Source organism: Phaenicophaeus curvirostris, chromosome 15 (genome assembly GCF_032191515.1).
Source record: "Phaenicophaeus curvirostris isolate KB17595 chromosome 15, BPBGC_Pcur_1.0, whole genome shotgun sequence".
Classification (NCBI taxonomy): domain Eukaryota; kingdom Metazoa; phylum Chordata; class Aves; order Cuculiformes; family Cuculidae; genus Phaenicophaeus; species Phaenicophaeus curvirostris.
Window position 1 is genome coordinate 15373826 of NC_091406.1, and position 23515 is coordinate 15397340.

Genomic DNA, 23515 nt, shown 5'->3' on the forward strand with positions numbered 1-23515 from the left:
TTCCAGCCCTTCAAAACATGACATTTGCCAAATGGATTCATAGTTACCTTCATTGCTTTCCTTAGTCATTTTATAACCTAGTATAAAATTTAAAATTAAATGCCACAAGCCCCACTTTTTCCTTTTCTTTGTTTTTCAGAGACACGCAGAAGACAGTTACAGACTGTCTTTTTTTCCCCCCGATTTTTAATTATTTTTTTTTAGAATCCATAAGGTAATTGGCTTTCTGGAGGACTAACTGAATTTTCCAAATTTAATTTTAAAAGATGCTCCATAATATCCATTATGGCAAACACTGTCCTGCAGATTCGATTAGTAGGCTCTCTGGACCTGCTTGTTTCTGAATTGAAAGTGCAGTACAGCCTGGATAAATGAATTACCTGAGCAGCGGAACTTCTTGCTCTTGATCTGGCTGATTCGTTTGTTGGCAAGGCGACGCGGATTGCTGCATCGAGCGCCGCTGGTTTCTATCGGATTATCCTGCAGGTAATCAGCCAGCCACTTCAAATGGCAGTCGCACACAAATGGATTCTGAGCTAAATGTCTGCGAGAAGGATGGGATGTTTAATCAGAAGTGACCTGTGACACTGTACTCCATCACTGTTTTTCACAAACGCAAACCTGAAGAGTAGAGTAATTGAATAAGCTTCCAAAAACCCAGGCCTGGCGGAAACCACACAGAGCTGCACATGAATGGGAGAATTCTGTGAGCTATCACATTTTGTAGCTCATTAAGGCTCCTGTAAGTCCTTTCAGAGAGGAAACTAAAATTAAGATAGCAAAGCTGGCTTTAAAGGACAGAGACCTCCTGTCTACAAAGACCAATGTTTTTGCCTAAAACCTTGATATGCTGATTTTGAGAGAAATGCATCTTTTAGATGCACCTGACCTGAGGATCATTTTGTATCCTGGAGTAAAAGAAATGTAATTGGCAAGCTCAGTTTCATAGAGATCAAAATGTGAATTAGTACAGTACCTTGGACCTGTAGGCAAAGCCAGAAGTGATCCCAACTTCTTTTCTCAAGAGGGAAACTGATATTTCCACATTTTCATCATGCGTAACAGTATTCCCCTTATATGTATTTTTTTTTCCAAAAATTTTCACTTTTGAGGCTGAACTGTTTATGCAAGGTAGAACTTGACTCTGTCCTTTACCAAAATTTGCAAAACGTATTTCCCACACAAGTGGAAATAGGTATTATAGCATTGATTTTAACTGAGCATTTAGACTTGGCTAATAGAAATCTGCTGGAATATTCTTAGAGAGAAACAGCATTTCTCTGCTGCTGTTATGATTTATTCTGCTTGACAAAGTTAAGCCCTATATCAGGAGAGTGTCAGGTCTTTTTCAGAGCCTGATTCTGATCTCAGTTAAGTTAACTTGCACCAGTCCCCCTAATTTCCAAGGCGGCAGGACATGGCTCTCCAATAACTGCAAAGACAGTTTAAAGAAAGACAGATGTTTAAATTTGATTTTGACAGAGGTATAAAGTTATAAAGCCTCACGAGAACTCTGCTATATTACTGTTCTTTTTTTTTCTACCTGCAGAAACTTCTTTTCTGTTTGCAGTTATATTTATGAGCTGTCACTTAACAGAATAAGTATAAAATATAACAGGGCAAGGGCTGTCAAAGAGTGGCAAGTGAAAGCATTCGCAGCATAAAGTGCCTGAAGAAACTAAAGATTACTGTTGTAGTAGAGTCATTCCTGGTGTGAAAGGTCCAAAGAACAAACAAACACACAGAGATAGGACTGGTTTTGTAGGTATAGAAAAAGAGGCAGAAAACAGCAATCACTGAAGCACTAAAACCAGGAGAATGAATCAAAACATTTCATGAAAAAGGATCCCAGTGAGAAGCAGCAAGTCCATTCTAAGTAACAGCCATGAGGGGTGTCAATAAACCCCCCTGGAAACCAAGGAGAAATTTTTATACCTTAAGGGTGTTGCCTGTTTGATAAGTTGAGAAGTCTTATGAACCTTGGTAAATGAACCTTTTCTGTCGCCCCTGTCTACATGTCTATCTACGTACACACAGAGCACGTTGTGGCAGCACAAAGCGTGGTAGCAGAGGGGGTTGTATCCGACCCCTGTAACACCTTCGCTGTTTGCAGCAATACATGCTGGCCAGATATCTTGTTGGGAATTGAGGTTGTGCTTGTGGGTGCCTGAGGACGTATCAGGTACCCCGCTGCTAGAAATCATCACCATTAGTCCATTTTTATATCAATTAAAACATTTGTACAACTAATTTGGCCAATGCTTTTTCAGTACCAGAATATATATGTACATGTGTGTATATACATATAAATTTCCAGTACGATAGTACGTGCATGTGTATTGCAGTATATGCATCTGTACATACACATTATTTATTTTAATAATGGAAATGCATATACTTACATACTACGTAAACACACAGAGCTTTATATCTATCTTGGCACATACAAATTATATATAAACACACATACACAATATTGGGTGAGAGGGTTCTTCCTCATTTTTTTCATTTACATCAGGCTGCCAACTCCAGCTCTGAAGGAGTTGTATTTACTTTATTATCCGACTACTCACAGCTTCAGGATGGAACCTTCTTCTGTAAAACACACGGTCATTTCTATATACTTTCGCTTCCAATTTCTCTTCTGAACCATCTTCTCCTAATGTCTTCAATTCAAAGACTCTAAGAAAACGTTTAGTGGATTTTCTTAATGGATCAAATAATACAGTGCATTATTTCCCTTAAGGGGACTGTCAGCTGAAATATGGTTTCAAAAGTCACGAACTCGGATCCAGTAAGGAGAGATGCCAACTCACTGGCTCATTAAAAACTGTTAGGCGATGGTTTTACTAGAATCTGCTGTTCATATATTGTACAGACTCAAATTTATGTATTATCTTTCAAACAAACAGCATAACTTAATTACTCTGGTAGTTTAATACATTTATGACAGCTTTGTCACTTTGGGCAGGCTGCATCGATAGCTGGCTGTGCTGAATTTATGCAATATTTCTTTTTCTTGCTCCTTTATTTCTGTAAGAAAATGAAGGGGACGCTACTGGGGGGGTCTCTTCCAAATTATCTTAATGTCAGACGCAAATCCTCTGCAAATACAAGGAACATCTTTGGGGGACAAAAAGGAGAGAGCTGTCATTTGTGATATGCCTGCATACTCACAGAGTTTGGATCGATCGGAGAGGGGCAAAGAGCCCCTTGCTGATGGTCTGCAGTTTGTTGTCATAAAGAGATAGCAGTTTGAGATTATGCAGACCTTGGAACGTGTTTACCCTCAGGCAGTTGATCTTATTGGCATTGAGAAGCCTGAAAAAGGAGGAAAAGGTTTATAATTCATTAATCTTGTAATAATCAAATAAAAATAGACTGAAAAAAAAATCTAAAAAAGTATCAACCGAATCACCAGAGTGAACCCACATTTAAAGGTCTTCATTTACCTGCTAGATTAAAAAGCTGAAAAAAATCACAATCAGCATCAGTACTGTCATTGCTGGGGAACATACAGACATGTAGCAGTGCTAGCGGTCTCAAAACACTTCAAAGATTTTTTTTGCATGCCCATCCTTATCCTTTGTTCAAAATTGTACACAAATATTTAAAGAAGTCTTTAGCTGAATATACATAGAAATGGCCAATACTCCCCACCTTGCTATTCCGTGCACACACCCACACATATAGCCTCAAGTCTAACTGAAAATCTGGAAGTCTGACATCTTTTGGTGAGCAGTGTAGGGTTATTTTGATCATGGAAGGAAAGAAAACATGATTCTTCTCAGAAACAAGAAGAGAGGAGCGAAGGGTCTGGATTAAAACTTACTGAAAGGCAAGCTCACTTCATATCTGAGGATGGTCAAGCAGTGGAACAGGTTGCTCAGAGGAGTCTCCATCATCGGAGGTTTTCCAGATGATACAAAAAAAAAAAGTCATGAGCAACATGCTTGGACCTAACGAGAAGGCTCTGCTTTCAGAAAGGGTTGTCCACTCTCTATGGCTAGTGACCACTTGAGGTCCCTTCCAACCTCTCCAGTCCTACAATTCTACAAACTTACTCCATTCCAGTTACACCAGATTCCTGTGCAGTTGTGGAAAAACAAAACAAAAGCAATTCCCATCTTTTGGGGTTTTTTTAAAAATATGTTACACATCTACACAGCAGCCAGTTGGCAGAACTAATCAGTTCAGCCAGAAAATCTTGGACAGTACTTGTGTAAATTCTGTTAGATTATCCAGCCAGAGTTCTGTCATGTATAACAAGTATATACAATCCCAACAACAAGCTGGATCTCCCTCTGAGACAATCAAACATGAGAACACATAAATTGTCATTGTCATCTGCATATGCGGTATTTTACACTTAGAAGGCAAATAGTCAGGAAATGACCTTTTCTTCTTAGAAAACACAAAATCCACATCTTTTGATTACTAGCAGCCTGAGAAAAATGGTACACTGCAAACAATACACGCTGTTAACTCCGTTCTGTTGGTCACAAAGTTCTTGCTACTTTGACAATGAGTTTGAAGGGCTTAATACTGAAAGATTGTGGCCCCCTAAGAGGCATTGTGCTGATACTCAATCAGAAGACAACTGTGATTACAGATAAAAAGGAAAAGACATCCTCCATTCCTCAGTAAGCAAATACATCATTTAAAACACATCTCTAACAGCACAGGCAGCTTCCATTTTCAACAAAGTGCACATACACCACTACAGATGACAGAGCAACCTACCAGGGAAGAAATGGTTCTTGTTTGCTGCTCATGATTCTTTTCTTTTGCTCCAAAAAGTAACTCCAGAAGGTGCTTCCCCTGCAGAGCACCCTGCCTCTGCACTGCTGAAACCTCTGAGCATTGCACACTCGTTGCAGCTCCCTGCTCCTACTGTTGTTTTGGCAGAGCCTCATTACTGCAGTAAATGGCTACAATAATCGTGATACATAAATGATGGACACATACTTCAGCAAAGCCCTTTTCTCAAGGAGAACAGGAATGCAGTTCTTAGGAATGAGGGCATCAGAGCAGAAGTCACCTTTATAGCCTACAGAAAAGTCAATACCAATTTACCCAAATTTTCTTTTTTATATGTTGTGGAAAAATAAGTTTGATAAGAGAAGGTTCCACAGAAGGCAATAATGGATAAATGAGTTTATATTTTCACGTGAATGAAGAGCTTGAACTATTTTATGAAATCATAACCAGCAATAGTACGACCCCTCTGGAGCCTGTATTTCTGTGACACTTAATCCACACTCCTTTTGGTTCCATCAGAATCACAGAATCACAGAATAACCAGGTTGGAAGAGACCCACTGGATCATCGAGTCCAACCGTTCCTATAATTTTCATATTGCGCTACAGGAACAGTTACTCCCATGCATTCAACTTCTGAGATTTTGCTCCATCAGCAAAGATCAATGTCACCTCTTCCTGCTTGCTTCTTACAGCCATTCACATGTCCAAGACAAAGCAATCTTCATTCTCTCTCAGTTCTCGTGCACCATTCACTTCTCTTTCAAGCTTGTACCATACCTTTTCCATAAAGAACATGTTAACAAGTTATAGAAAGTAGAATCAGCTACTGAGTTCTGAACAATATCCCCAGATGTGCATTTAGGCATTACAAATCCTTCGGTTTGTCCCCCCTGTCCTTGTGCACGGTTCCCACGCTGTTTCTGGGTAAAGCACATTAGCCTAGACTGACCGTTCCACAACAGAGGCTTGGCACCAAAGTCATACAGGAAGAAAACAGAAAGTACATCTGACCTTTGGTTTCTTTTGCTAAATAGGTCTTTTTTTCTAGTATTATAGTATTACAGTAATATTTGTAACAACGCATGAAGCAAAAAAGGAAAATAATCTCAACAACTGAACTACAGTCTTATTTGTACATGCGGACCACCGAGACGCCTTTTTGTGACACTTAAGAAGTGCACACACAGCAGAACTATGTTGCGCAGATGCTATTCTCTCCCATGAGAAGGGTGGGCTTCAAGTCTAACCATCACCGATCCCATTTCACAAGCCCTCAGAGCAAAGCTGACTGAGAACTGCAGTGAATACACACGATTCAAATACATTCTCTGATTAGTTGCAACAAAACATGAATAAACTCAACGCTAGAAATTAGAATTTAAAATGTGACAAGTTCTCCTGGCATGAATTTTCAATGCCTAGTTTCACGGTGATAGAATCTGTGACATTTCTGTAAGAACCAAATACCAGAAATGAGAGAAGCCGATCCTCTGTACAGCCACAAACACAGAAGCATGCTCTCTACTTGAGGCATAGCAGAAAGCAATTTGGAACAGCAAAGTGCTCGTGCAGAATGTTTTGAAGTGGGAATTCAGATACCACACAGCTTTCCTAAGGTGACAACACCCATTCTGTGTGTCATCTATGCAATATACGTGCAGTATCTAAATCTGACGAGGACAGAGCGTGCTCAACAGTGATACAGATGCTGATACTGATCAGAATCAGTGAGAATGGGCAGGAGGCAGAAGTGACAAACTGCAAGAAAGCTGAATAAATCATCCCCAAACATTTTTCCTTCTACTTACTGTGAGCTAGAGGATGACTTTTGGCCAGAATCATTAATACATTTCTTTAAAACTCTCAGATAATTTAAAATATCCCCTCTATGGATAGCCCCCTATATAATTTCCAAATCTTTGCTTTATCTTTCTTCACTATGCCAGCCCCCAAATATCATCTAGTTATTCATTCGGTATACAAGGCTGGCCTCAGGTGCAGTTAAAAGTGGTTATAAGTTTGTGGGTTTTTTTTTAACAAACACAAAGGCAGATGAGAAAAACACTTTCTAGGAAGCAGAAACACTAATCTTCCTTAAACACTGAGCCAAGCTATACATCATGCTAAGAGCTCCTTTATTGGACTCACACCTAAAGAAGGCACAATATTAAAAGCTAAGTCTCATTTCAGCAAGAATTACATGGTATTTATTTTGCACCAACGTATGATGAAAGTAAATTCCGCTAATTTTCCTGTTTTGTTATCAGCTTGATTGGTTGAGATTTACACACGGCCTCCAGATGTGGTGCAGCATACAAAGAGAGGTTAAAAATTCAAGTAGAAATAAAACCGTCTGCTACCCAGAGGGATAATGGATTATTAACTCAAGTCTCCATTTTCATCCCTCTGGATACGTTAAGAACATGAAGAAATCTCCTGCAAGCCTAAGACCACCACAGAATACAGGAGAATGGTTAAAGAGCCTGTGGTTTACATGCCATTGAAAGCAAGGAGCAGAGCAGAGCGGTATTATAATTCCACGAACCTATTTCCTGAAAAAGTGAATTTGTCTGCACACACTGAAATAATGTGTTTCAGCTAAGCCCTTTGAATGAATGTGTACTGAATTGGCACTGCAATTGTATCAGATGCCCATAAGCACCATCTGCATAATTAAGATGGTCCATAATTGAATTATATGCCCAAGCACAGTTTCAAGTGATTAACATTTAAATAACATTTTGAACTCCAAACACAAAATGAATGAAAAAGCCAGTTTTTTTAAGAGCAAATGGGGATGTTTAGAGGGCTTTTACCCTTAGCAATGTTTGTATTTTCAGCTCAGTGAAGTCAAGTAACCAAACTATCAGCAAATAACTACATAACTCAAGAGAATGAAACGGCAGCCTAGCAACCTTAACACATGCTGGAGGCTGTATGTTGATTTTTGTTGCTACAGGATGGACCAGAAATCATCCTAGGTACATTAATGAGCCAAAAGGAGAGCGTCGGGGAGAAAAGATGCTCAGAACTGCTGGAAAACTTATCTTTCTTTTTCACTAGCTGTGTGTTTTGACAGCGACAACAACATGATGAGAAAGAAAACGTTTGGCATCCCATGAACTGGCTGGCACATCCCACATGCCAGACTCCACTGGGGAAAATGAGAACTCACCAGAAAAAGGCAGATTTAAAATGCACGGGAGACTTGTATGGAAGAGAACCGGGTAACAGTTTTGCATGGGTAACAGTAGAAAACAAATTGAATATACATGACTGCTATAGAATATCAATAGTTAAAGGCTTCACCTAGATTCAAGGGCACTCCAGGCAGCAAAGAAAGGACTGCTGGCAGAAAGCATTCCTTAAAATACACAATACCTGTTACAAAGAGTCAAAAAATTTCTCAGCATGTTTCTTCAGTATTTTTTCCTGAAATTTACAGGGAATAAAGTACTATCTTTGACAGAACACAGCTTATCCTGGGAGGACAGCTGAAGTGCCAATAAGGAAGCATCTAGTCAAGTACTCCATCATTCCAGACACCAATGAAAAGGAATGTCTAATGACAAAATTGTGTGTGCCCCTCACCTATTGGCAAAATAATTACATTAGGTTCCAGGGAAGGTTTCAGATGGCCTAGAGAGTAGGGGACAAATCTGATTGCCTCTCAGTGTGTCAAGACATTTAGACGCTTCCTAAAACTTACAGTTTCTAATGGGATGGCTGACCAGTGAGTCTGCCAGTGCTTCAGTTGATAATCATCATGCTCGCTTGAACCAGCGTCAAGTGTTTCTCCACATTCAGGAAACTGGATGATGGTGATGGTGATGACAGATTTCTTCAATATAAATGAAAATGGAAAAGTCATGAGGTGATAATGAGTCAAGAAGGAAGCACAGAGCACAGGCTGACAGCTCTGTTTTGGAGAGATTTTAAAGGCCTCCTTTCATTTCTGATCCAGAAGACTGCAACTCTAGTTGAACACCATCCATAAACCCACACTGCAGTACTCATGTTACTACCTGGAGAATTGTAAGCACATGTTGTCATAGCATCTGGACTCCTGTTATTCAGCATTCAAGGCTGTCCAACGCCTGCAGATAAGGTCACAGCTGATTTTTGATCACCACACGATAATTCAGATGCACAACAGAATAAACACATTTTCACAACTTCCTGTGCTATTGGGAAGCTAGTTACTTGTGTTCTGCCAGGTAAGTCCAGCTCAGAGCGCTGGCGTCAGAAAAGCTAATGAATTACACACTGACGTAGGAACTAGCGGTTGTTTTGGGAAGCTGCATGCAGACAGGCTACAGAAGTGACAAAGAAAAGGCACATGCTGTTGCAGTCTTTCATTTGTGCTTGACTCTAATTGTATTTCTGTGTCTGGCAGATGCTGCTCCCTCACTTCAACAGCAGTTATTGAGTTTAGTAATATTACCACAACAGCAGCCTAAATGTAGAAACCTGAAGGAAAAAAAGCTTGAGGCAAACAGCTTGAAAACAATTCTAAAGCTATTAAACGGGTCTGTGCAGAGTGTATTCTGTCCTAGGCTAGAAGGATGAGGATTTCATAATATCTCTGCTGTAGCCAGAAATATTTTGGGTAATCAAGGGAAAAGTTCATACGTCATTTTGCTAAGAATTTAGGATCACAGAACCCAGAAACGACTTAAGTTGCAAAGGACATCCAGAGGTCACCTGTTCTGAGCCCCACTAAAAGAATGACCGATTTATAGATATTTAATGCAGATATTTGCTTTATCTATGAAAATTTTGTCAGATTACATGATAATTCAGAACAGCAGGAAGCTTCAGAGGTTTCTTGTCCTGTCAGACAACTCAAAACAGGGCTAAGCTATAAGGTCACACCAGGTTGCTTAGAGTTTTGTTCAGTCTGGTCTTTAGAATCTTCAAGGACAGAGAATGCACAACTTTCTGGGCAGCCTGCTCCACTGCTTGACTTGTCATTGTGAAAATGTTTCCCCTTACATCTAGTCATAAAGCCTCTTTTTAATGCCTGTTGTCTCTTGAAGAACTCTGTGGAACAGGAAGATTTTATTCATCACTTAAAGCTCACAAGGGGAGCTGCAGGGAGGAGGAGAGACTACTGTGCTGTGAAGGACTTGGAAATGGAAAACTGTAATTTCTTTATTCTGGCATTTATATACTGTTTGCATCACTGTATAATGACACTTATAACAGTGTAACATATACAATGCCAAATGTTGAAATTGATGTACATTCTTTGCAGTAATTTTGTATTTCCTTTTTTTTTTTTTAAATACTTCGTATGGGTTTGTGCTTCACTGTATTTTCTTTGAGATTCTACCAAGCTCCAAAAGTATACAATAACAATAACAAAAGTACACACTGCCAATATACAATGGTAGATACTATTTTAAGCTCTTAAGTACTAGGATTCGATTTACAACTACAAATTAACACAAGCACTTCAAACTTGGCAAATTTGCCATGGAGATATTTTCCAAGCAACCTCACCAGAAGAGCTATGGGAACACCAACTATCTCACTATTGATGCAAGGAGAAACAGCACAAAAAGCAGGTTAAAAAGGAGAATCACTCAAAGCAAAATTTGACTGGTTGAATTCTAGGAAGACTGGTAATAGGCAGTTTCTGAAAGCACACAGATGACTTCTCACTTCATACGAGTCCATTTTAAATAAAGGTCAGTTGAAGTTGCAAATATCAGATCTCGTTCCAATTTCAACTCAGGTGAGATGATTGCATCTGGAAGTCTAACTTTCCACCACTTTCAAAGTTACTTTATCTGTCAATATGTCAAACATCAGGCACTGATATGATTATTGGTCTTTTCCAACTATAATACTGAATTCTCCCTAAGTATTGGACTTTAGGAGAAAGAGGAGAGGTCTCTAAGCTTTGGGCTTTGTTTTATGAGAGAAGAATAAAACAAACCTCTGATTTTGATCTATACATACCCCAGGAGCATATCTGCTTCTGGGAACAGCAAACCAGAGTCCATGACAGGTATTCTTTCTTGTCCAGCAAGCAATGAGGATCTCAGCCGTAAGATTTAGGATCAACACGCCTGAGCACTGGTATGATTAGTAACTATGCAAAGTAAATTTCCTCAAGGAAAAGGATTTATTGAAAACTGAAGACTTGCCAGACATTTGAAAAATAAGATTTCATTCCCCTATAATATTTTGCTACACAATCTCTTTAAACAGTAGAGATTTTACTATACCTTCTTGTTCCAGGAAATAGAGCACCGTGAAGCACATAGCATATAACTCCAATAAAAAGGCTCCCAGAATGTTTGTTTTAATACAGCTGCAGAGAAGCAAGGGCATAACTTAGATATGAAAAATCCTGTTTAAGAAACTTGGTGCCCATTCTCCACAGCTCACTGCTGAGAGCCACTTGCCTCACTGTTTCACTGCAGACAAGCTTTGCTCGTTTGGGAGCAAACAGAGCGGTCGTCAAGCTTATCTGTTACAGGGCTGCTGGAAAAGAGAGAGTGGCTCACCGTGCCCCCTGTGCAGTGAGCAGCAGGCAGTTTGGCAAACTCAAGGGCTCCTGAAAGAACCTGTCCACATCCCAGGAAAACTAAAGGACAGGTGAGGACATTTCAATATATGCCAGTTTCTAGACAAAGCAAGGTTAGCGTAAAACCTCTTGAATAGAAGTTCAAACTGGCCACAGCCAATGGTTGCTTGAACACTTCCAACTTCAACTGAGACCCTTTCCATTCTTTTGGTGTTCAAATGCAAGTTATGCAAACAATGATCATGCGCTATTTCACAGCTTGAATGGGTTTTTGCCCCAATGACATGAAAGTATCAGTTTATTGGGAAAAAATAAAGTCAGACCCCAGTTATCCCTTTCTGGAATGCAGTTTAGCTCCCTGAAATCCACATTGACCTCAGACTCTCAGAAAACATTTGATCCAGCCAGCTGAAAAGAAGAATGCATGAGGATAGGGTACAGGAGCTACAGTAGCTTTCTAGTATCCTCTCTTCTGGCAACTTCAAACAGGATAAGGAAAATGACATGGGACAAGAAAAGCTTCGGTTCCACAGAACAGATGTGTAGTTGGAATTTCACAATAACGTTTGCTGCCGTGTCAGTTCAAATTGTGTACTTAGGAAGACGTAAGATTTGTGAAATCAGCAATTTAACAGAAATCCACGTGTAATTATTTATATGGGAAATGTCAACTACTTAAGATAGCTAATTACAATGAAGACTTCAGAAACAATGTTTTAAATTAAACTAACAGGGTTCGAAAAAGCCCAACAACAACCCTTCTCCCCTCCCCAACAGAACAACTTTATTATTTGACCACGTTTGGTTATTTTCTTGCCAAATATAATACAATATTGGCTTACCCACCTCTGTCTTATATGAAATACAGCCTTCTAATGCTAGCCAGGTGGTCTACAACTTGTTCTGAATTGTTTCCCGTATACCAGAGTCAAATGGGGCAGGATAAGACGCTGCCGTGCCTGAGCCAAGCACGACCTTACTCACCTACCTGAATAGAAGTGGGATAACCTGGGCCTACCTTGTGACGGTGTATTTAAATAGAAGGATAACGACATTTCTGAGAAATCTCAATGAATCTTATCCAAAAAAGTAAATAACAAAATTATCTGCTCTGCAATTTCACAGTAATTATTTTTTTTCTCTCTAGATACAAAATCAACCAATTTATACAGGACCCATAACGACTCCCTTTTTCTGACTGTGCCTGCTTTACCCTAATGCCAGTATATTTTCAAAAATACCCCAGCTGAACCTTAGGAAATTGCACTGGCTACCAGGATACCTTAATCATATACTTCTTATCAGTGTGTCTCCAGACTAATAAGAAGAAATCCAATCTAGAGCCCACTGAACACTAAATTAGATCTAATCATAGGGCACTCTTCCAACTGTTCAACAGCAGGTCTAAAACCAATGAATGCTATATATTTTGTTGGTATCCATTAAAATACTACAAGTAATCCCATAATAGCTGCTTCAAAGCAGAATTGGAAAAGTGAACAGACATTTATTTGCATTTAAAGCATGATCATTCAATGCTCTCCTAGCCAAAAGCTACTTTACATTCAAACACTTTTGGGAAGACCCTGAAAGGCTCCAAAGCCACAATACTGTGGGAATCCCATAACCTACTTACATCTTCTCAGCTTGATAATGTTTAAATGGTTGAAGTACAACACCTTTTAATGACTCTCTGGCATACCGATTTTGCACCTTAAGAAAAACACATCAGTTGAGTTAATTCAGACTGGGAAATTACTGCATCTAGGCTTAAATATGTAATTTGTTGAAAGTCTGCACTACCTGCCCCCAAAGACTATAATATAAAGGCACTGAAATCTGCTCAAGGCTTTATGCAAAATTCTAGACCTGCATTTTTACAGAATATTTGTGAGCCATGTGCTGAACAATTTTTTTTTTCACCACCCTATCTGTAAAGTGCCCCAGGTTATACAGAACAACTGTGCATCACGTCAAAGTCATAACCACAAAATATTTGGGAGGACAACTTGACAAAGTTCAGATTTTTTTTAATATAGTTTCTCTTTCAGAGGTCAAGTGACCGGTTAAGGTTTAGCTCTTCTTTTGCCTACAGTGTCTTGATTGCACCAAGCAACCTGAGTGCGACAATGACTAACATGCCAGTTATATCAACGTGTATTTAGACCCAGTTTCCAAGCACTGTTATGCTATTGTTCTCACATATGGCAAACTCCCTCCCCACTACATACACAGTCTTCTTGCACTGCACAGGCTGGCCAGGAAGGTGCTGAAGTACCAACAAAGTTGTGAGGCAGGACACAGGAGAGAGCAAAGGAGTTGCCAGAAAAAGTATGTGCAAAAGGTTAAGACAAAATAATTTGCCATGTGTAGGAGAAGATGAGTAGCTTCCCATTGTTGCAGCTTAAGGATTGTCATAACCAACCCATATGTCCTTCTCTAGAAAAGGGAGATCCATACTTGCAATTAAGATCTTATGGACAAACTGCCCATCTGATTGGTCCTCCACTTAATGTATACAGCAATTTCAACTGTTTCATATTTTATTCCTTTGGCTTTTCTCATGGATTTCTAATATAAATCTATGCTTATTTTTACATAGGATATAATTGCGGCAAAGACTACAGTCATAGAGGGGCAACTTCAATGGTAACCATGAACTTTTGAATATTCATTTCTGGTTACGTCAAGAGAAAGGCTTAAAACGACACGTCTAAAAGACTTCATTTTATATTTTAAACAATTTATTGTTTAAATAATGGAGATTTTTAAATAATTTATTGTTTAAATAATGGGCAGTGGAGAATTGCCTGTGATATAAACCAGAACTGATTCATTTATCATATATTGCATTTAGTTTCTAAGTGCATCATCCATGATGGTAATCAGGACATTAGAAATATACATTAATCTCACTTCACTTCCGCTCTCTCTACTGATTGGCTGAAACAGTTGCCGATTTCCTTCTCTTTGAAGGACTTACTGGTTCCCAATGTGATTAAGGAGACAAGAGCGAGTGAAATTTGCAATTTCACGTTTGGCTTAGGAAATTTTTTATGCTACATTAACAGATATTGAAGACTGTATGATATATATCTTACCCCTGACTATGACTGTGTGCTAAATCACACATGGCATAAACCACTCAAATACACAATATATTCTGAAATCATTTCTCTTGCAACTAAGCCACATTTGGCATAAGAATATGAAACTGAGCATGGCTTGCAACAATAAGATCTTTCACATTACCATTTTGCTTGCATGTGCAGATACATGCAACACAGTAGCCCTCATGGATCTAGGTCTTCAACCACAAATGCTAAATGTGCACAATCAATCAGATGGCATCCCCACCCGCACAACAGCCAGTCACCACATTTTTTTTCTTGGACTGCATGGAGTCTCTCATTTCCTGCCCACACTTCAATCCTCTGTGTCTATTGCCCATCATACACACTCTGCTATAAAGCTGTTGGCACCTTCCATTTTTTTTTTTCAGCCCTTGCCTCCCTCTTGCCTGACACAGAAATAACAGACTAGCACGTCCCAGTCAGTTTTCAGTGGAAAAGGTGATTATATTCGTGTCAGAAGCTGAAAACATAGTAAATCTGGCTAGTCTGTAAAATAAAAAAGAGAAAGGGATCATACTCACAGCAGCTGCAGAGACACAAGATCATCAAAAAGGCCCTGGGGAATCTCTGTGATCTTGTTTCCATAGAGCACTCTGAAAGATTCAGGAAGACAAAATAAATCTTAAGTAACAGACCAGTTTAGTGTCCTCCCACTTCTCTGCATTATCATCTTTATTGATCTTGTGCACCATGCCCAGTATCTGTGGGCATTTCATTTAACTACTGATCTCATTTTCTTCTCACAGAGCACATGGCATTAAATGAGTCGTTATGATTCAGGCTTCGTCTGGTGTTGGAAAGCATTTTTAATGTAGAAACTGGACATCGTCCAAAAACCGTATCTGAAATATTTTTCATTTTGTTCAGGGATTTTTTTCCACCCTTTTTAAGAAATATTTTAACCATTGAAAGGGACATTGTCCACTGCAGAAACCTAGAATTCTGCCTGGTGATAATGAATTTAAAACCCAGGGAGCACAGGCTGGTTGTAGATAAAAATTCATATAACTGAATCTCTTAAGATACAATAATTGAAATGAAATGTGACACAGGCTTCACTGGACAAAAGAGTATTGCTTTACCAGCTGCTGTTACCTTTTTGAAGAGCTAATATAAAGAAATTTAGCCTAAACTGGAAATAGACATATAATTCAAAAACCCAAAACCAATTTAGTTAGAATTTTGTTATAAATTCAGTTATAAAAACCACACACGAGAGTCACTGTGTATTCAACCATAAATATATACGGCCTGATACCAATGATTCGATTTTAATAGTGAAAATATTTCCCTTTTCAATGGAAAAATGCACATGCAGTATCCTCAGAAACTGAACTAAAGGGAAAAATGGGCAAGACCACCGTTATGCTACCACGTGTTACTTGGGAATCAGAGCAACATCACATACGACAGGGACATCCGAATTTCAATCACAACTGATGTACGTAATCATGCCATTTCTACAAGCTGATAAATTTAGTCAAAATCAGAAAGTGAGTTAGAAGCTTATATATGGGTCCTGGCAAAAGCGAAGATTAGGATCTCACTGCAAATTGCATTCCTTACCTAAATATTTTAATAGGATCCAAATTAGAAAAATATTATTTATGGAATTTCTTTGCTTTACATAGGGCATGGTTATAAACCAGCTCATGCCAAAACCTTGTTGCTTATGTGTCACTAAACTGCTAACTCCTTAACTTTTCAATGTGGAGTAATATATTAGCAATGAATCAAATAACCATGTGAAGCTCGGACGCTGGCTGAAATTCTGGCTTAACCTGTCTTTCAACATTTAAAATATTACAGTGAACTGAACACACTGAAAAAAACAAACACTAAGCATGATGGACCATTTACAACACCCTCTGGCCTTTCCAGAATATCGCCACTTCAGTTTACTCCTCATCAGTCATTGGAAGTATATCACCTCTATGGGAGAGTTCCCAGATCAGCTCATTTCTGAGCCTAAATAGAATGAATCTAAATAAAATAACAGCACTCAAATATGAAAATCTAAACTTGAAACTTCAGTTTTCATTATTTTCCTAGTTTAGGAGGGACTGAACTGCTACCCAAGAAACTGAAGATCACGTAGCATTATGTTTTCTCTAAACAAATGTAATGTAACTTCTCTTCCCCTGTTGCAACCTCAAGAGGTTAGTTTTTGAAGTGCTGTTACAGCGAGTGTTTTTTGTGAGAAGTGAATGCCAGTACTGCTAAATATTTTTAATTGCTTCCTAATTTCAGCTTCAGAAGACACACACCATTTCCTGCTTCAACAAAATGTCATGCAACGTACGTAGATTTTCATACTCTACCCAAAACCAGACAGAAGTGATGGCTGAACAAAAAAAGGTCTAGCATGTCCATTTAGATAGCACTTTCAAGATATAAGATAATATTCAAGACACTGAGTTTCACTGGGCTTTAAAACAACATCCAAATTGCTGACTTACTGACTTCTTTCTGAACAAAGTAATTGATGTGAGCACCTGTATCAGGAAGCAAGCAAAAAACCTCTCCAAATAAAATATCTATAAAAGGTTAAAACATTAAGTTAATGCCCGCAGAATCCAGTATATTTCTGTTCCAGTTTCCACTCTTTCTGAACAACATCTCTTTAGCAAGTGCATCATCTGCAGAGGAAGCTTAGATTATAATCTCTGTGATGTTAGATGAACGCCTTGCTAAATTTTGCGAAGTAGCAGGATCATCAATGCTAACCAATAATGCCATGGCATATGTGAAAGAGTTCAGAAACTAAGCTTTACAAAATGTTGATGGAAAGAAGTAAAAGAATCCTCAGTCCAGAGTAAGGTTTATTCTGTCAGTAGAGATAGAAACACTTAGGTAAAGTAAAACCTTAAAGAAATTTCAATACTCACAGCCAGTGCAGTTGTTAGTTATGGTACGACTAAATGCAAATATCAAAATAAGACTCTTATTAGAGTAATTTTTCATTTGTTTTTAATTTAAGAGTCAGAAGGTCATAGTGCAGTTTTCCATTGAATTTTAAATGCAAATATCAAAATAAGACTCTTATTAGAGTAATTTTTCATTTGTTTTTAATTTAAGAGTCAGAAGGTCATAGTGCAGTTTTCCATTGAATTTTAAACCTTGGGTGTGTTTATGCATCTTCCTTATTATATTAAGCAAAATAAAACAGATTAAAATAGCTTATAAAATAATAATAAAAAAAGCTTCAATTTTTAGAAGCCACGAAAACAAAATAAGCATTTCCAAACCTAATTGGGCTTATGTGCATGTGGCACACTAGCAGTCAAACAAATTAACAGCTAAACAAAAGTCAGTATGAGAGCTCAGGCACTTGTCTCTAATTCATATTCATGTTCAGCACTACACAGAACCAAATTAGCTAATGCCATTGTCTGCCTGCCATGCCAGAGCTGAAGTCAAACGATCCTAGGGAAAGGAGCAGAGAGGAGCGGAGGGGAGATACGTAATGCATTGAGTCTCATTTCTTGATTCCCTTATTTCCATTTACTCTGATATGAAGCACAGAAACTTTCGCTCTCCTCAGAGTTCTCTTTTTTACTTTTAAGATAGGAAAGCATTTTCTTGCCAGGAAACATGAATATTGGTCAGCTTCTTGATCCAAGATGCTTTCCTCTGTATGTCCCAACTGCTGCACTCCTCACTGGGCTGTGAACGAGTCAGTCTGTGGGAAAGAGCGGCCAGGTTAGGCACACTCCACAACTGCAGCCACAGCCCTCACTGTCCTGTCATCCTGCCCATCTCACTGGCATGCGCTGCAATGTTTCCAGAACAGCATCCGGGGAAAAAAAGAGACCAAACGAAATCCCCCCCTCCAAAAAAAAAAAAACACCCAAACTTCAAAAGGCCATATACCAGAAAACTCAGCCAGCCAATTCAATTCAGTTACATCTCCCATACTTTAATCAACAGAGATAAATTTCAGGAGATTTGTCTATGGCATTACAAGTTCAAAAAATGTATATTCACTTGCATCCCTCGCATATGTTGCAGGACATGCAGGTGTCCTGGCTGTGGTGCAAGCTTGGCACAGGAATATAACCTCCCTTCTATCCCCTAGGCACTTGAAATTTTAGACCCCAAGCATTTCTTATTAAAAACACACTAACAAAGTTAACATGTAATAAAAATAAAATCAGCTCAGTAATTGCTGCCAGTAGAGAGTGAATCAGTGAATCAGAATGACATTTATTAGAACACAAAAAAATCACTAAAATTTTTATTGCATTTTCCTGATTGCTCATTTGCTTCTCAACTTTGCTGGGAGACCAAGTTAGCCACAGGTCTGACAAATGCTATTTACCCTCAGGTGGAGAAGATAATACCCTAAACATGATGTACATTTTGAGAGAAAGAGAAATTGTTTAATTCTATGTTCACAACGCTAATCTTAAAAGTAGCAACTAGAGACTAAGCCAAAAATGACAGAGACCAATTGTTATCCTTGTTTTTACTATTCCTTTCTTTCTCTTCTCACTCGACACAGGAATCTCTTTTAAAAAATGGAAACTGGTTTTAATGGAGAAAACAGTCACAAAAATGTGCAAATGCATCAGACTTGCTAGTGCATGAACTAAACTCCACTGTTTTCTGCAAAGCAGGTGTATCTAATACCAGAATGAGCTGTGTCAAGAATCATTCACTGTATTTTTAACCCAAGCAAACTTCTCTCCAATATTTTGCAGGTGGCTTTCTACCATGGGCACGCTGTTGTCTGGCACGGGTGCAGCAGAGCCATTTGAGGGCTATGTTCTTAACGGCACGTAGAGCCATCAGTTTGCCTGTTCACAGCTAAATGCTTTCAGCACGGCCACAAACCACAAGCTGCAGTTCTTCCAAAGTACCTGGCAGACCAGCTCACAACTTGCAGCAGTTTTCAGTCTGCCATCAACCTTCCAAACAATGGGAAGGGCAATGCACATAAAGTGCAGACCCCTGGCAGCACTGCAAGCGTTGGAGGAGATCCCTGGAGGAAGCATCCTATTCAGCTGCAAGGTTATTATAAGATATGCAAAAAAGCCCCCAAATATCTAAAAGTCATAATGAGGAGCTGTGTTTCTTCAGCCTGATTCTGACACTGTATTTTGATATCCTCCCTCTATTCCAAGACATACTTAAATATTAAATTTCCAGTTAAACTATTATTAGTACATCAAGTTTTTCAGATTAATCCAACTGATACACTAATCAGTTAAAAATAAAGATTAAATAGTGAAAATATTCACTGCACAGATTCGTCTAAACCAGACAAAGAAAGCACTGGAAGATCACATAGGAACAAAGACGTTATCTTGGATAAGAATGTAATTAAGCATGTAACAAACCTTCAGTGAGACGGTCTTGAAACCTAAGTGTCGTCACATCTCTAGATATTTTGACCTCTTGAACAATTTTAAAATCAAGGAATTTGCGAAGCCTTCACTAACATGTGGTCTTTCATAGGCACTGAAGTCTAGCACACCACCTTCCAAGGGTGTGAAACAGTAATTGCCATGTTGTCTTTATTTTACGGTTCGTTGGCCTACATTACTTGAAAATGTAGTCGCAATTTACCTGCTTCATTAAGTCAGATCCCAGAATATAGTTTTTTTCCCTGGAAGGTGACACAGACCTTTGTGGGGTATGAATGCCTAACACAGAATCACTTACTCAAGACCATATGGTTTCCAGCTAAGTGTTCCTTTATCTTGGCTTGGCTGAAACATTCTTACTGAAGTGTCAAATTTTGACTTTGTGCAATGTCTTTTTCAGTCCTCAGAACGCTTTTAACTTTCCTTCAGACTGTGAAAACAATACTTTCTAGGAAGAATTATTTTTCCCAAGCTACGTAAAATGGCACAGGCTCAATAAGAATTCAGCTTTTCAAAAGAGGAGGAATTGATAGGAGCAAAACCAGCAATAAATCTCTCATATCTGAAAGAAACTTAGACATGTCATTTTTTTGTCCCTGCATTATTTCATATTTCTTCAGAACAAGTTAGGCTAAATAAATCACAGTAAAACTATCCAAAGCAATTTGTTACCTTAAAATAAGTTTGGCAGTTATTGCAACAGTGTTTTATTGCAGATTTCAAATCACCATGAATGACACCACATACATCATCACCCAGGAGATGATGGCCTAAATGGGACTGGTATGTCAAAATCTAAGCTGTCTTTTGTCTTTGTGCCCAGGCTGATCTAAGCTTTTAAATTGTTCACTCACTTAGTTCAGTGTATGAACAAAAGCAAAGGAATTCTCCCTCTGCAGTGGTCTAAAATGTATTCACTCAGTTTAACACACTGAAGGCTTAGACTGTTTTGTCATATCTCATAAAACATCCCCAGACAGTCTGGAAAGGGCCTTCCAAAGGCACACTTGTGGGACGTTTACTGACCTCAAGAAAAACATTTATCTTTGATACTATTAGGAATAACCAAATGCTGGTAGAATCCTTTCACTGATATTTTTGAGTTGATTAAATGAAAGATTAATTTACTTCAGAAAGTGCATGCAGCAATCTTGAAACGTGAGACTTCTCATAACTTAGCCCCAAGTTCTGGGCTGAGTTATTAACCACTCCAGCTCCAGCTAAGGGCAATTCTATGTTACGCAACTTAAAATACTACAAAGTGCATTTCTCAAACCTCTGCTTGAAACCAAGACAACCCATTCTTTTGCAATCAACCAATTTTGTCACTCTTCTCAATGCAAGAGTACTATTTGCTCTCACGTTTATAGGGAAAGAAGTATTGGACGGTAAGACTAATCCCTCCAACAGGAAAGCCATGGCTACATTATCACAGCTCACTTACATCTGTGCTGCTTACTGGTTTTTAAGATTCAACCTCCCCTGTATCATTTCTTTGAGATAGAGAAACACTTCCACTTTTTCAAGAGGGGAGACTTCCGTATAGACGAGCAGTTTATTCGTCCAAGACCTAACACTGAAATTATGCAGCATAAATACTTCCCTAATCCTACTTTAAGATTTAAAGGCCTTTTTTTCTCATGCCTTTATCCACAATACCCTCCATTCTCCACAATGGCTTCATAGAAACCTCTCCACAACTCCGTTCTCTCAAAAACTGAGGCTGGATCTTACTGTATGTCCAGTTTTGTCCGTAAACAGATTTGAAGGTTGGTTCATACAGAAAATATGCTAAGGATTTTTGCCCTAGGGCCTAAATATTGAAAGAGAACTTCAGGTGATGAAACAGAATTCAATCCACGGAACACACGGAGCCAGAGCTGACCAGTGGCTCTCAGTGCCTCCTGCATGTGACACAACAAGAGGAGAGGGAAAAGTCAGAGGGCTCTGGGAAGAAGAAAGAATTACTTTAGTTTCTTAACTGTTGTCGCAGCTCACAGGGCAGGGGGAGAGTTATGTACACGCTCAAATATTTCCAAGAAAAATGGAGCAGAAACTCCTTTTTCCCCACAGTCATTGTGTGATTAGTGATGAAAATCCCACTGAAAAATGGGCATGGAGAAAAATATTTTTCCCTGTGTGTGGGGGGAATGGAGAAGGCTTGAGTCCTTACAAGAACAAGCTTGCCTTTCTTTTGCTAAACAGAGAAAATCAAAGGTAGAAATGTTTTTTTCTTAAAGTGTTAAGATTTTGTAACCTATTTGACTCCCATAGGTGGATTTCTTGTATGGAGAAATATATAGATTTAAAATAAAAACTTATGACCTGCTAGCACATGGATCACTTAGCACTTTTAAAAGGTTTAAGTTCGATACATTTTAGAGGAAACTGCTTCCATAATAAACATTCCTGTGTTTTGAAAACTATAATACACTACGTTTTCTTTCATCTCTGCAGAGGTACAATAAGCAGAGTACTCTGAGAAACAGTTCTGCCTGGCAACACTAACCTAAGTTAACTTCAGAAGAAAGCGGAGTAGCAACCACTACACATAGGGCTCCATTAGCCAGCCAGACTAACAATGTTGGCTGTCTTCCAGGGAAGCACTTTCACTCTCCTGGACCCATAGGGAGCACTGCAATTGCATGCAGGGAGTGAAGGGAGGAGCAGAAAATGGGAATAAGGCAGGGGGAAAAAAAGGTAAAGATTTTAGGCAGTACAGCAGTACTTAATTTTTAATGGAAACAAAGTTGTTTTCTTTAATTTGTGCATTAATATTTTGCCCTCCTTCGTTCTTGTTTTAACTCTGCTAGCTGAAAAGTCCAGCTGCTCTGTGCACAGATTAAACCTCAGCGGTGTCTCATTAAAATGTATGCCACCGATCACATCTGACTTACATATACGAAAATAAAAGTTGCTCTCAGCTGAGCTGAAGCATTGTATGCAGAGCAGCGCTCCTCCAGGGCATGCAGCTGACTCAAGTTACTAGTGCCTCAGGCACCAAAAACACTGAGCTGCTTAAAAGAGAAAATACTTGTAAGCAAACTCTCCTACTTCATTTCTACCTCCTTCTTCCTTCCCTTTGGTGGTTTCACTGTCATCTTCTCTTGCTCTTACTTGTATTTCTGCGGTTGACAGAACTGGACTGGTGGCTACAGCAGAGATCAGACAAAGGAAGATCCTCTACTTCTCAGAAGTAGAAACTTGGGGGAGGTTTCCTCAGAAAAACCCACCTTCTGCAGAGTAGCAGGTGATCTTGCTCCACAAAGATATGCAGGGCTCAGAAATGGAAACAACTACAGAACTGACCAGCAGGGAAGAACTTGCCAGAGCTCTGAGATGACTGGTCGTTAAATATGAGGGAATTAACTCTCGCCTATCAGTCACAGGGGAAGCATTTCTAAGACCTACCTGCAATGAACAGCAACAGTAAAACCTTCCACAAGAAAGCAAAGGCCAATGACAAGCACAATGGACAAGTGAGCCTAAAGGAAGAGGCCGGATTCAATTTCAAGGCTGGATTCAATACTGTCCCAAAAACCAGTCTGCCAAAGAGAGGGGAAACACTGTGTGCTACAACAGCTTTGTGTGGCTGTGGGAGAAGGAAACTGAGCGAGAGACAAACGCTGAAAGACTGCTCAGAGGCAGTTCCCTTTCTAAGCCCTTTCTGCATCTCATGGCTCTGCCCTCTGCCTTCCCCCTTGCAACCTC

The 23515-nt window shown here is 39.1% G+C and overlaps 1 protein-coding gene across 2 annotated transcripts in view; it reads right to left on the reverse strand.

Annotated features, from left to right (window-relative positions):
• Positions 1-23515, reverse strand: part of SLIT3 (slit guidance ligand 3) — a 504299-nt gene that overhangs the window by 136474 nt on the left and 344310 nt on the right. For both annotated transcript variants that reach the window (XM_069869312.1, XM_069869313.1), the window contains 3 exons: positions 14957-15028; positions 3178-3321; positions 381-544 (listed from right to left, as the gene is read on the reverse strand). In XM_069869312.1, coding sequence (XP_069725413.1) covers positions 381-544; positions 3178-3321; positions 14957-15028 — 380 coding nt within the window. The remainder of the gene's footprint in view (positions 1-380; positions 545-3177; positions 3322-14956; positions 15029-23515) is intronic.